The sequence below is a fragment of the Ambystoma mexicanum genome, chromosome 10 (genome assembly GCF_040938575.1).
Source record: "Ambystoma mexicanum isolate Mex_15411 chromosome 10, UKY_AmexF1_1, whole genome shotgun sequence".
Taxonomy (NCBI): Eukaryota; Metazoa; Chordata; class Amphibia; order Caudata; family Ambystomatidae; genus Ambystoma; species Ambystoma mexicanum.
The window spans coordinates 71,413,802-71,428,932 of NC_090932.1; the positions used below are offsets into that span (position 1 = coordinate 71,413,802).

The following is a 15,131-nucleotide window of genomic DNA, read 5'->3' on the forward strand; positions in this document are numbered from 1 at the left end:
GAGGGTGCCACACAGTGCTGGGCGGTGGGGGTGCTGGGGTACATGAGGGGGGGTGCAGGCTAGTCCCCCGTGGTGTGGGCTGCCTGCAGGGGCCGTGGAGGTTGTGGAGCGAACACCTGGGAGGACCCACACGGCCAATTCACGTGTAGTACTCCACGGAACCCCTGAAAAACACGTACCCTGCTGATATCGCGTGTGAAACTTCCCGCGCACCCCAAGATACACGTACCCAGGACATTCGCGTGTGAAACTTCCCGCGCACCCCAGTAATACAGGTACCCTGCTGAATTCACGTGTGTATGTTTCCGCGCACCCCAAAATACATGTGCCCAGGACATTCACGTGTGGAACTTCCAGCGCACCCCTGATATACACGTACCCTGATAGAATCGCGTGTGAAACTTCTCGCGCACCCCTGAAATACACGTACAACGCTCGCACAGGGCCAATCGAGTGTGAAACTTCCCGCGCACCCCAGTAATACAGGTACCCTGCTGAATTCACGTGTGTACGTTTCCGCGCACCCCGAAATACACGTACCTAGGATATTCGCGTGTGGAACTTCCAGCGCACTCCTGATATACACGTACCCTGCTGAATTCACGTGTGTAAGTTTCCGCGCACCCCGAAATACACTTGCCCAGGACATTCGCGTGTGAAACTTCCCGCGCACCCCTGAAATACACGTACCACGCTCGCACAGGGCCAATCGTGTGTGAAACTTCCCGCGCACCCCAGTAATACAGGTACCCTGCTGAATTCACATGTGTAAGTTTCTGCGCACCCCGAAATACACGTACCCAGGACATTCGCGTGTGGAACTTCCCGTGCACCCCTGAAATACACGTACCCTGATGGAATCGCGTGTGAAACTTCCCGCGCACCCCTGATATACACGTAACCTGCTGAATTCATGTGTGAAACTTCCCGCGCACCCCTGATGTACACGTACCCTGATGGAATCGCGTGTGGAACTTCCCGCGCACCCCTGAAATACACGTACACAGCTGAAATAACGTGAAGAACTTCACGCGCACCCCAGTGATACACGTACCCCGCTTGCCGTGCTGGTACAGGGTTAGCGCAGCCCTTTGCGCTGGATTGGGGATTTTGATGGCTTTTCCCTGCGCAAGGGGCGTTCTTGGGGGCGTAACTGGCGCTGCTGCAGGGTCGCTGCGCCACTGTGCACCACGGCTGGTTTTGGTGGCTGGAATCCATGAATACGCTGTGCGCGGAAATGTATTTTGGCGCACGCGGCTGGCGCAGGGATTCGCACGCGCACACTGTGCGCCAGCCGCGTGCGCCACTTGTGCGCTGAATTCTATGAATTACCCCCATGGTGTCATGTAAAGGTAACAACTTAAATGTGTATCATTGTTTCCCTGATTAAAAGGGAATTCACAGTTTAGTTACTTGGTTATTTGAAAAAGAAATGTGATTATAAATAAGAGAAACACAATGGAAATCACATAATACATTACTCAGGTGGGTATTTTTATTTTCTGGACTAAACAGATTATAAAAAAGAAAACTTATTTTGCTCCCTGCGCACATAAATTCCTCCTCTTGGAAACACTCAAACTCAGGCAAGAGACACGCTACAGGTATCTCTTGTTGGACTCTCTGTAGTCGTACGGGTCTCCGGCAAAGGGCAGGGATGGAGGGTAGTTGTGGGTGCCGTCCATGAAGATCCACAAGGTCCCCAATATCATTACTGGGGTCACCAAGAAGAGGCAGAGGCGATCGACGGTCCGTGCCATCCGGTTCCAGTTATCTTTCTCCTGAAAGAAATGTGGAGGTGAGAAAATATGTAGGAGCGAACAGGCTGAAATCTTTGGCTCTAAAGTGGCAAAGAGAAGTTGCAAAATTGGGATATTTACTAATAAGCACATGCCTGGCAGTGAAAAGTACATTATGTTGGTCCACTCATTGCATCACAATCACATAGCTAGTTCTGATGGTCCTCCCATATTTCAAGCAGAAGGCCAGCTCAGACATGGCTCTACCTGGCTTTAACCCTACAATTTGTATGGTGGACTCTTTTGTCGTGGCAATTGCAACTTTGCCATACAATCATTGTATTCTTTCTTATAATGCACACCCCATGCTTCCTTTGCCCCTCTCTTCTCCTTTCCCCCATTGTCACCCCCTTCTTTATATATTATGTTGATCCAAATGTCATGACCAAACAGTCCACTATAAAATTGTAGAGGTGATACCAGTGCAGAGCTTCATGGAAATCCACACAGTTCCCAAAGACTCAGATAATCTTTGCATATGTATTTAAACAGCTGCTTTGCCAGTTCAGCAGAGACACTGCCATTTAAAAAACTATTTGTGTTCATGTCTTGAACATGCATTTTTATACAGAGTATCTCCATATAGTATCTTCTGCCCTGGTGTGAATAGAAGGCAAAACACCGAAAGGTATGATGGCTAAACTAAAAGATGTGTACACTCAAAGGGGTCCTTTGCTTTGCAAAATTATACCGTTCTGTAAAGCAAGGATCCAGTACATAAAGCAGTTGCTGTGAAATCTGTTGAGTGTTTTTATCTGGCAACTGAAAGGTATGTTGCATATCCAGTGACATAATAATTCACATCCAGTACATCACCATAAATGGAACCCAAAGCTGTTCTTCTAAACCAAACCGATGCAGAGAAAGGAATACGCTTATTTCAAATGTGGGGCAGAAGGTTAATTGTGGGGAGAACAAGGGACATGGTGACTGTCTCAAGTTTAAGTGAGAGAGGTTCAAGAAAAACCTGTCATTTATTCATGATTTCTGCCTTTCACTAAATGCCACGAGAAAGGTGCACTTATGGGATACCAATAATGATCTTCTCCCTTAAGAAATAGCACCTCACAAACTGCATGTAGTTGCACACTAATACCAGGAACTTCCATGTGAGCTGATCACAAAGAGTGGGCTTTAAGTGGTTAAAGATCAACAGCAGGACCGACTAAAAGTTAATTCCTTGCCGGTTGTGGAACCGCATATTAGAAATGTGAAAAGGCTCCAATTCAGGTACCAAATATGATTAAACCAGCAAAAGAGCAGAGCCAGTGCTACAAAGACTTTTGTTTCAAAATGACAACACAGACTCATGTCATAGGATGCTGACATCTATTTTGAATGCTGCGCCTATGCAGTTTACCTTCTAAACATCAAGGCAAGCTAAAAGAGAAGATTGCTGTATTCAAAGATTTCTCTAGCATTTTTTTTCCTTCTCTAACCCTTGTCAAATCATTCTACAAATATATAATAATATGATGGAGTTTAAATATCTACAATGCAAATGAGGGGAAATGGCAATGTTTTTCCTTTGTATTGTTTTGAATAGCATTTCTTTTTTATTTCAACTCTATTTTGTGTTGATTTCAAATTGACCAGAGTTTCAAACCAGAGCAAACTAGCTCCCACTTTTGGGAACAAAACACCAAATTCGTGAGATGTGCAGTATTAATGAAGATTAACATCTACTGACTGAAGCATGTCAGTTGTATTGCAGCGCTGCAAATGCAATTTCTTCCATTAATACAGCACCTTTGAACTCCGCCTTACAATTAAGCCAGACATCTGCTGGGACTAGTGAAAGCAGAACAAAAGGGCCTGTCACAAGTGCCCTGATCAATCATTGACTAATGGCTTTGCAGAGAGGCCACTGAAGAGTGCTATCACATAATTAATTGTGCTGAAGCACAAGATCTTGTTTATAGTTTAAATTCATCCATTATTTGCAAATACCTATTACATATAGAAACAAGGTATGCTCGTGACCTTGTAACCCTATGACTTAGAACCATGGGACTGATGCGTTGCTAACATGAGGATCGCCTCTATTTAATCATCATACATTTGTATACATAAATCGAAAATTATTAAAATGATAAAGAGCCATAACTTTATGAGTGAATATGCAAAATAGTTATGCTGTATGTCTAGATCAAAGCATCATCGTATTCCAGGTTTTGTTGGTTTAGAAGGTTGCTACTATTCATTATAGAATTAAAACAATTTAGCCTTTCAGAATATTGAGCCTATTCAGCCCCCACCTTGTTATTTTCAAACACGTAGAAATATGTACGTAAAATAAAGATTAGGGGGTTATATTTTATGGGAGTGTCTGACTTTTGTGCAAGCCAATGGAAAGACCTAACCAATTAAGATGTGCAGCATCATAGATGACTAAGTGTGAGAATATTTTTGACAATAAAAGGGAAAGCATAGAGAGATATTATTATTATATACGTATTCAATGAGACACACCAAGGGCTGCAGAAGGGAGGGTTCCTGGTCTGGCAGTTTGAGTCCTTTTCCCAACGGAACCTGCACAGAAGGAAACCTGCGGCAGTTCTAACTACATTGAAGCAGATCAGCAGGGGCCTTACTGAATGAGAGATTTCCAGTTTGAGATGGCCCAGGCTGATCCCAAAAACGAAAGGCATAATTTCAAAGTGAGTATGATAATTCTCCACAATAAATGATAGCTGCTTTCTATAATCATCTTTCAGATTCATTCCTGAAGGGGGTTGATCTGGAAAGGGTGATACCAAAAATATATTGATTTTGTAAGGGTAAATGAATAGTAAATTATCACTGTATTTAAAATCAAGCGAGATGACATTTAAATGTAAACCAACAGTACATTTCTAAGCTGCGTGTGAAGTGTGATATGAATGACATTTGTATGCAGCTTGCATGCAGTCTTTTGTAAATTATAATCTCATCCCAAAGTTCTGTGCATTCTGAATTAATAATACAACTTCCATACCCCCAAAACCTGTAGAATTCTGATGCAAGTAATTGAAAGCATACTTTAAACTGCACGCACATGCTAGCACCCCACAGCCCCATGTTTACATGGGAAGTAGGAAACATAAAACAGTTCTCCAATAACAGCATTTGTTGCTAATAATGGGGAAAGCAAAGCTCTCTACATCAGTTGAAAACATAACTTTACATGTCACCTGGAAACATTTTGATTCAAAGGAAGTGTTTTTAACTGATAAGCAGTAGACGTGAATTTAGAAGGCCTATTGTTATTGAAAACTTAATATATATAATTGACTTTATAAATGGATGCATGTCTGCGAGAAATAGTGAGGCATGTTCTTTCCATTTTTTGTAGACAAGATGCCTGTGATTGTGTAACATATTTGTGACTTCCCCTGTATAATAGTTGGGAACCAACTTTGCATTGAGTTTATTTCAATAAAATAAAATATTGATTCTTGGATTAGCCTGTTTCTTGCCCCCAGAATTGTATGGTGGAACTGTAGATCAGGTGGTGTTGAATCTGGGATGACCACTTAAGGAAAAGGATCACTATATATCAAAAGTCTCCTGCAACAATATTCAGGGATTGGAGAGCTTGGCCACTCAATGATAAAACCACCACATTAGCCCTCCTCAGCCCTGGAAATCAAACCTATTTGCAAACAAATCAGTAAAAGACCAAATCATCAAGTTGGGCGAGAAGTCAGATAGAAAAAGCATCCCTTTAGGGAAGCAGCATTTTAGTCAAGACTCTTTATGGCAAAGAGCAGTCCTAGTGGATGATAATATGCAATTGTGAAGGTAGTATCCATATAGAGTTATTTAATTGGTTTTAACAATTACAATAAACTTGATTGTGGTATGAATTTTAGTAAGCCACTGCCCGTTTTACAATAATTGTTATTTTGACCTAGGCCACAACATAAATATGTCAGATGATCCAATTTTCTGTCATGTAAGATATAATGGCTGTCTGAACATTTATACATCTGTTGACTCGGCTTGGAGCGATGTTTGATTTCATGGTGGTGCCAAGATTCTGTAAATAATGTATTGATATAGGTTGGAGTGGCAAACTGGATATTAAATTATGCCTCCTATTGTAAACGATTGTATGTATATTGGCCTACGCCAAGTTGCTTAAAACTGTACGCGAATAACTCTCTACGGCAAGGTCTTGACCTTAGAAATTGATGTAGGCCGCCATCTTGAATCAAACCGCCATTTTAGGTTCTCTTGCTGTGTAAAAGTTACTCTGTACATCAAAATGATGGACGATGCCATTCCGAACAGAATCTGGTCGACATAACCTCCGTACAGCTTATGTATAACTTGCCTACAGGCCACTTGTTAGGGTCGTGAACTCAGACCTTGTCCTTCCGTTGACCTGTGTGTAAATGTATTACCTGTATCGACGGAACTGATCTATGCGCATACTGATGTATATATTGGAAGATTGACCTGGCAGAGACCCTAGACCAGTAATACATTCATGGAATGGTTAACCCGCGAAGGGGTTGGACAACAGGCTGGAGAAATGTATAAAAGCCTGAATGTCCCAATGTACAGTCTCTCACTGAATACATCGAACCCCGTTGAAGTTTGTTGTGTTGTACTGAGGGCCGATAGCTATCTGATTTGTCATTTGACTTTGTCATTGCTTGACCTTAAAATAAAGTACTTTGTATGTTCCTTTGTAACCAGTTTTTGGTGTGTTTCCTTTGGGTTTCCCGGCCTCATATTATTTTTTCTCTTTTCACAGTTGGTGCCCGAATAGGGACCCTCAAGATTGATGCCAGACCATTTAAGGTTGACGCATGCTATCTGACCGGGATCGGACGGTGTGATACTACGGGCCCGACTGAACAAGACGCGACACCTCTACAGCGCAGCACGATCCGATCCTTGGACGATAGCCGTGCGGTCTGAGACGGCATCTTGACGAGGGTCCACTTTTGAGGCGGGCAGATTTGCCGAAATCACCAAACACAAGGTAAAATTAGTTAGGTAAGTTCTTTGATAAACCATACGGTCCTCCTTAGGTTTGGTCAGGTGAGTCGTGACCCGACTCTTAATTTAACCCTGACAATTTGAATTTGACGCATTGTATCTGCAGACACAATTATTGACCAGGTAACACCAAGTTTTTGAGAAATGCCTGGGAAATTGTCTAGCTGCTTTAGGGCATTATTCCGCAGCGATCGTCAATCTTTGGAATTTAGCCGCCCTGCACCACAGTAGGGGTCGACGGCGTTTACTATGTATTGTAAACATGGCATTGGAAGTGTAGTATTTAATATTTGGCACAGACAAACCAGACATGCCTCTGAACTTCAGTGGCCAATCAATGGTAGTTTTGAGATCCCTCGTATTGAATACTTAGAGTAGGTCTTATTAAAGAAAAAGGCCAGACCCGCAGCATTTGATGTTCTACAGAATTGGAAAAAAGAAGCGTTGAAGCAGCTTAAGACTAGGGAAAAACATGCATGCCGTCATAAAACGAACGCTGAAAAGGCGTTGTTATATGATCAGGACAAACAGTCTGAGTCAGTTAGGAATATGGATAGGGCTTTCTCACTCGGTATTCAGAAAATCTATCCTTCTAAAGACTTTCATGTTTCTGACGAGTTTCTTGACAAATTGTTAAACGAGCGAAGGCCTGGTGCCTCTGCACCACCTCCGTATGATCCTCTTCCTGTTGCTTTGCCTCTTCCTGCTGTTATTCCTGCTCTCCCTGCTCAACCTGTTGTTCCTATTCTTCTGGCTGTTGTTCCTCCGCCTGCTCTACTACCTCTTCCCATTGCACCAGTAATAACACCTCCATTGAATCTGCCTGCACCTCCACTCCCGAGTGGTTCTGTACCGACTATAGTTGATCGGGGTGCAGGGTCAAAGGTTGTTACTCGTAATACTGTCCCTACAGATAAAAAGCGGGATTTGTTTGCATGGGCTAAGCATTGTATGGAGAGAGATGATCGAGCTAATGTTTTTGCCACACTGTCTAATATGGATAATTTTCCTGAGAAAAATGTTTTTATTGAGGGTTTAGGGATTCATTTATGCGTAATGTTGGGTAAATTAAATAATGTGGATCTCCCACAAGGGCTGAGGGATCTGAATACTTTAGCACTATCAAGAGATACTGTGGAGAAAGTACATGAGCATGTCGAGAGGTTGTTTGAGTATAGGAGAGATTTGGAGAAGTTACGGAATGAGGATGATGAAGAAGAGAGTATGTATGTACAGAAACGATTTCTTCTGTGTCGTAAATGGGCATATGAGGAAGCACAAATTTGTACAAGAAATGCGATTAGATGGATTTCGGATTTATCGATAACTCCGGTTGAGGTATATGACACATACAGTCAATATACGCTAGAAATACAGAAGAAGGTGATTCAGGTAATGGTAGAGTACCTGCAGGATGAATGTGTGAGGAAGAAGGTTAGTTGTCCCACAGGGTTACTGGGTATTTATAAGAGAGCTTTTTCACTTGACACTTCTTCGACTACATTAGCGGTCGACTTAACTCTGTTGCTTAGTAAGCGTTCGGAGTTGCCTATATCTCAGTTGCCTATGAGAGGGGTACCTCCGACATTTGTCCCAAAAGTTGAGATTGCCGCTAATGCTGGAGCAGGCATGGATGCTGTGGACATTCCTGCACATTATGTATTACAGTTTGTTCACGTCCCGTTTTCATGACAGGAAGTGAACATTATTAGGCAATCTATTCCGACATTAAGAAAAATCCAACAGGATTCTATAAAGAGATAGAGACGGTCTTGCAGTCCTCAGTGTTCACCCTAGGCGATATTGACTTGTTATTCCCTGTACTCCTGCCCATAGATTTGTGGAAGCAGGTTAGAACAATAGATGATGCACCTGGGTTGGGAGATACGTGGCCTAATATAACTAGGCTTGACAGGGAAAGGTCAGCTGGTGAGAGACCGACTCAGGTGATACTCACTTTGCCTGATAGAATTATTGCGAAATTAAAAACTATAATTCCCGAAAAAAGAATTATTTGGGACAAGCTTACGGCCTGTGTCCAAGGCAAATCTGAGGGTGCCACCGAGTTCTTTAATCGGTTCGAACAAGTATTCTCGGACTTCAGTGGACAGGATTTAGGCACAGAATCTGGGAAAAGGTTCTTTGTAGACAAATTCGTGCGTGGATTGCTGCCTGACATCCAGTCACAGATTATGTCTTCCAAGAGCGCTTGGCAGGTGAAATCCCAATCAGAAGTACTGCACATGGCTCAGTACTACGAGAACCATGTCAATAATGAAAAATATAGAGTAGAAAAGAGAAAAGGAGACTTAAAGACTAAAGTATTGTTACAACAAATTGTTAGAGGCCCCAGAGGGGGTAGTTCGCAGATTAGAGGTCAGTATGTTCCACAAGGGAATGTGCCCTTGGGTCCTATGAACATTAACCAGTGTGCCTATTGTCGTCAGGGGGGTCATTGGCGTGCACAATGCCCCGTCCTTCGACAGAGGTCAAATAACACATTTGGGAGTGTATGGGTAGACGACCCAGAGGTCACCCCGGGGTAGGGAGCCCTGGTAGAGGTCAGTTTTCGCAGGATCCTCAGCAACCTTTTTCACAGGACAATCAGACTTCGAGTGTGGATACTAGAAACATATTCGATCACCCTTCTGCTGCTTACCTCTCTGAGGAGCTTCCTTCTGATGATATTCTGTTTCGTTAGGATTGCCCGGAGCAGGGTTTGGAACCTACACCTATTCCCGTTAGTCAGAAATGTCCCTACGTTGAAATGGTAGTGGGAAATAGGAAACATCAGTTCTTGATAGACACTGGAGCACAGAAGTGCTCCATTGATCATTCTCGGGTTCCAAACATTCCACTGTCAGGGCAAACCAATGTCTCCGTAGGGTTTTCTGGCACACCAGTCATTTGTCCGGTTTCTTCGCCGGTACCTATTTCTTTGGGTCCCTTTACGGACCATTGTCCATTTCTTTTAACTTCGAATTGTGGAGAGAATTTGTTGGGGTTGAATCTGTTGAAGGAATTAAATGCTGTAATTCATTGTTCATCTGATGGAGTGCGTTTGACGATTTCACCACAGCAGTTTTCTGTTTCACAATTTTTGACTAGACCTTTGCCATCAGAATTCAGTAATGTCCCAGAGTGTTTGTGGGCGGCTGACGACATTGATGTCGGTGTTCTACAGATTGAGCCTGTTAGAATAGTCTTGAAACATGGTATTAAGTTGCCACGTATCCCGCAGTATAAGATCTCGGTTGAAGGTGAGCGAGCTTTGAAGAGCATTGTTTCCGATGTTGTGCATCGTGGGGTGATTGAGGAGATTACAGGAAGTTTGTGCAATAGTCCGATCCTACCCGTGTACAAAAAAGGCGATAATGCTATTCCGTTTTGTTTTATAATTGATTTGCGTGCCATCAATAGAGTTGTCGCTCCACAATTTCCAATTGTGCCTAATGTGATGACGATATTAACTATGATTCCAGCTACGGCTACTTACTTTAGTGTTGTGGACCTGAAGAATGCTTTCTTCAGTATTCCTATTCACAAGGACAGTAGATATTTGTTCGCGTTCACCTTAGGGGGACGCTCGTTCAGATTTACTTGTGCACCTCAAGGTTACACCGAGAGTCCTAGCATTTATAGTAGGGCCTTGAAAGAACAGCTTGATACTCTTGAATTACCCCCTACTTGTACGCTTCTTCAGTACGTTGACGACTTGCTTTTAGCAGCAGATTCTGAGAGCTCTTGCAAAGAGGGCACTGTAAAGAGGGCACTGTATTGTTGCTCATCCATATAGCTAAGCATGGTCACAAAGCTTTGCTTAAAAAGTATCAATATTGTTGACAGAAGATTGACACCTGAAAGAATAAAACACATTTCTGGCATGTCTGTCCTAAGTACACAGAAGGAAGTCAGAGCCTTAATAGGTATGGCTTCTTACTGTAGGTTATGGATCCCAAACTTTTCACTAGTGATAAAACCGATGTTGGCTTTGACAAAAAGGGCATTTCTTCGCCATTGCCATGGAAATCGGAACATCAACAATCATTTGAGCTTCTCAAGACTGCATTATGCTCTGCACCGGTTATGGGTACACCAAATTACAACAAGGCCTTTGTGTTGTTTGTGCATGAATGGGATGGATGTGCTTTGGCTGTATTAACGCAGGAACATGGAGGGAAGAATAGGCCGTGCGGTTACTACTCTTCCGCCCTTGATCCTGTCGCATGCGCTTTGCCAAGATGTGTGCGAGCTGTCGCTGCCCCGTCTGTAAAACAAAGTGAGGGAATGGTCCTAGGCCATACTCTAACCCTGATGGTGCCTCACTCTGTAGATGTTCTATTGAACAAACGCCAAACGCAACACCTCACTTCCGCACGATTGACAAGATATGAATTAATTTTGTTTGCTCCCCACATACAAATTAGGAGGTGTTGTGTTCTTAATCCGTCTGAACTCCTACCTTTCCCGCAAAATACTGTTTGCGGTGATGATGAGTCACATGACTGCCTGTATACTACTGAACAAGAAACGAAGGGCAGAATTGATTTTAAGGACACTCCTTTGGATAATGCGCAAGGGGAGCTATTTTGTGATGGCTTCTGTTTCAAACTTCCGGATGGTACATCCACAGCTGCTTATGTAGTCACTACATTAAGTACGGTTGTAGAGACCAAGCCAATTACACATACCTCCGCGCAGGCCGCAGAGATTATAGCATTAACCCGAGCTTGTGAGCTTTCCGAAGGGCTAACAGTGAATATATATACTGACAGTCAGTATGCTTTTGGGGTGGCTCACAACTTTGGGAGATTTTGGTCAGAGAGAGGGTTTCTAACTTCACATGGGACCAAGATTCAGCATGGCCCCCTGATAGTACAATTGCTCTCGGCGCTCACGCTCCCTAGTCAGTTAGCGATCATGAAATGCGCAGCGCATCGCAAGATCACAGACGATGTAGGAAAAGGGAATGCTTTCGCTGATCAGATAGCCAGACAAACTGCCACAGATCTTTGCACAGAAATGTATGCTCTAAGAGAAATTAGGGATGTCTATGGAATGGACGAGGATATTGGGTCTGTGCGGGATATCCAAGCTGATGCTGCAATGGAAGAATCTAAGAAATGGGCTGAAGTCTTGGGGAAATTAGATGATGACGGGTGTTGGGTGGGCACAGCTGAAGGGAAATGGTTACTTCCTAATGCCTACATAGTCTTGATGGTCACTATGGCACACGGTCCCACAAATGTGTGTGCTCAACAGATTACGAAAATGTTAGAGAAAGTCTGGGTAAATGATAAGATTTCGAAAATTGCTCAGCATTATGTCCAAAATTGCATGATTTGCCTACAGCACAATGTGGGGAAGGGGACGGTAACTCCAAGGGGTAGCTTTGGGCCTCCTTCTGTCCCATTTGAAGTGATTCATTTTGATTTTATTGAGATGAAGCGGTGCAATAGTTTAAAATATGTTCTTGTGGTCATTTGTGCCTTTAGTAAATGGGTTGAGGCTTTCCCTGTCAAAGATGCTACAGCCATGACCACTGCGAAAATTATGATAAAGGAGTACTTCCCGCGGTTTGGGTTGCCAGGAGTCATTTGGTTGGACAATGGTCCACGTTTTGTTGCTGCTGGAATTTTACAGATATGTACGGCACTACATATTGATAAGCGATTTCATTCAGCTAGACATCCTCAAAGTGCCGAGCTGGTAGAGAGACATAACGGTATCCTAAAGAACAAACTCGCTAAGACGTGTGCTGGTACCAAACTAAAATGGCCGGACGCCTTACCGATCGTGTTACTAGCCATGCGCACTACCCCTCAAACTAAGACTGGGCTCTCTCCATTTGAGGTGGTGATGGGGAGGCCTGCCCATATTTGGGGTCTTCCGAAACCTAAAGCACTGAGAAATGTTGAGAATGTATTGCTTTCAGACTACTGTAAACAGTTGACTAAAAATCTGTATTTCATTTTCATCAGGTACGATCAGCTTTACCTGTACGTTACGAGGGCCCAGGACACAACATCCGGCCTGGAAGCTGGGTCCTGGTGAGAGGATACGAGCGGTCCTCTTGCCTCGCGCCTCGCTGGCGGGGACCATTCCAATTCTTGTTGGTCACCCAAACGGCAGTGCGGGTGGCTGGAAAGAAGAACTGGATACATGCGACGCATGTCAAGAAACTTCCTCACCCAACGCCGCACGTTACAGAAGAAACAGAACCCCTCACTAACGCTGCAATCGATGATCCTGAAGCAGCAAATAGCACTGTGAGTGAGTCGGAGAATCTCTCTGAGCCCGTGGGGTTTGGGGAACCGTCCATTTTGTCTCCACACTCTTTGGAAAAGTCATTTCCAGAAACCATTGCTTTGAATTCTGCATCTTCCGTTGCCTCTGATACGTTGCTTCCCTCAGGGAGTGACGTTACCTTATTTCCGGATCAAACAGTACCGGGAACCACCAGATATAATCTTCGGCAGAGAAAATAGACCTACGGCACGGTTCGACTGTGCATTCAAAAGAAGGAAAGAATCATCAAGGGCTTGCTTTTGCCCAAATTTGAGAAAGAGAGTTCTGTCGGCTAGGGTTGGGGAAGGACTAAGAAGCCGGGCGACCGGGGGGTCGCCAGCAACGAACATTGGGGTTTCCATCCGAAGACTACGATGCCTGCCACCGCTACTGCCCGTATTGGACTTGTAAATAAGGGGGTGACCAACTTGAACAATGAACAATGTGCCTGGGCCCCGAAAAAGTATTGCTCTGTTTTGATGATAATAATTGGGGTTTTTATAGTAACTGCTTTAGGATTCTGGTACGTCGAGGAGATTTATCCTCTAGAGCCTCTTTTGCCAACTGAAATTGTACCTATTGTTTTTACTCCTTTTGTACATTTGCATACTCTGTCACCCAGGGACTCTCAGCATAGACAGAAGTATCACAATAATACTATGATGCTGATTATGAATTCGACACATGCCATTTTTAACAAAACCAATTTTTGGGTCTGTTCACATTTACTGCAACATGGGGATAAGGGGCTAGGTTGGTATATTCATCCCTTACCTTTGAAGACTGCTTGCTATGCTTCTCTTAGAGCACTGTTCTTTGGCCGATGGAATGATAGCATCTCGGGGAATTTTGATGGAACTAATTTGAACAATTTTGAAAAACGTGTTCCGACTCCCCTGGGATGCTTGCTTTTCGCAAATAGGAGCAAACTCAACGTTGCTTCAATTAGGCCTTCTGATAGACTATCTCGTCCTTTCCAATCTTTGGTTTCCTTTAAAATGGCTCCGATAGGCAATTAGGATGCCGTGCCTCCTTCTTACTCTGTTAACCATAGCCCCGATTCAGTTTCTTTCTGCATACAGAGGAATGGGACCCGGTCAGTGGGAGATTTTAAAGGCTTTGCCAATGTTGCAAATTTGACTGGGGAAGACAGACCTTTGTATATGGGTGAACCTGTCTATTTCGTTTGCGGTAATGTAGCATTTCCATGGTTGGCCAGGGATTGGCAGGGAACCTGTTATTTAGGGATCCTGTTACCTGGGGTATTCATAGCAAGCACTTTGGAAGTTTCAAAGGCTCGTCCACGGCGGGACGAGAATGGTGATACCCCCCGCACAAGTGATGGGAGATATAGCGAAATCAGTTGTGCCATTTTGGGGGCAGATAGCAAATTCCGAAGACATCAGGAGACTAGCGAGAGTACTGGAGAGAACCATCAACCGGACCACAGATATACTCTATAACATGACATTAGAGCAGAAAGCGATAAGATTAGTAGCACTCCAGAACCGTATGGCATTAGATGTCATTCTGGCTGAACGTGGTGGAGTATATAAATGAGTGGGGTCCGTTTGCTGTGTTTTCATACCAGACTCCTCCCCAACCATTTTTAAAGCAATTCAGAATCTGCACGTCCTTAGCTCAGAAGTGCATGTTCCCGAGGGGAACTGGAATCTTAGTGCTTGGTTTTGGGATTTCTTGCGATCTTGGGGTTGGAAGGTACTTTTGGTTTTGTGGATCATTTTGGGAGTTCTGCTATTCCTTTGTTGTTGTATCCAATGTCTGCCTAGTATATGTTCGATGCTAGGGGGATGTTGTGCTCAGGCGATAGGTACGATAGGACAAAAAGTATATGCCCTGGATAAAACTTCCAAGGAGTATGTGTTAAAAGAGATCTTAGTGAACGACCTGATGGCCATAGATATCTCTGACAGCGATTCAGGATGTATGGACGATGACATATGGAGTTACTTGCAAGGAGATCAGAAGTAGTCTTAGCACTTGGCATAGGCCAAAAGGAGGGTTTGTCAAACTGCATATTAAATTATGCCT

General features: G+C 43.6%; 1 protein-coding gene across 1 annotated transcript in view; it reads right to left on the bottom strand.

Moving 5' to 3' along the window:
- Positions 1 to 1,481: 1,481 nt before the first annotated feature.
- Positions 1,482 to 15,131, bottom strand: part of LOC138491166 (acetylcholine receptor subunit delta-like) — a 129,873-nt gene continuing 116,223 nt past the window's right edge. The window contains exon 12 of the mRNA XM_069617541.1: positions 1,482 to 1,781. Coding sequence (XP_069473642.1) covers positions 1,599 to 1,781 — 183 coding nt within the window. The 3' untranslated portion in view covers positions 1,482 to 1,598. The remainder of the gene's footprint in view (positions 1,782 to 15,131) is intronic.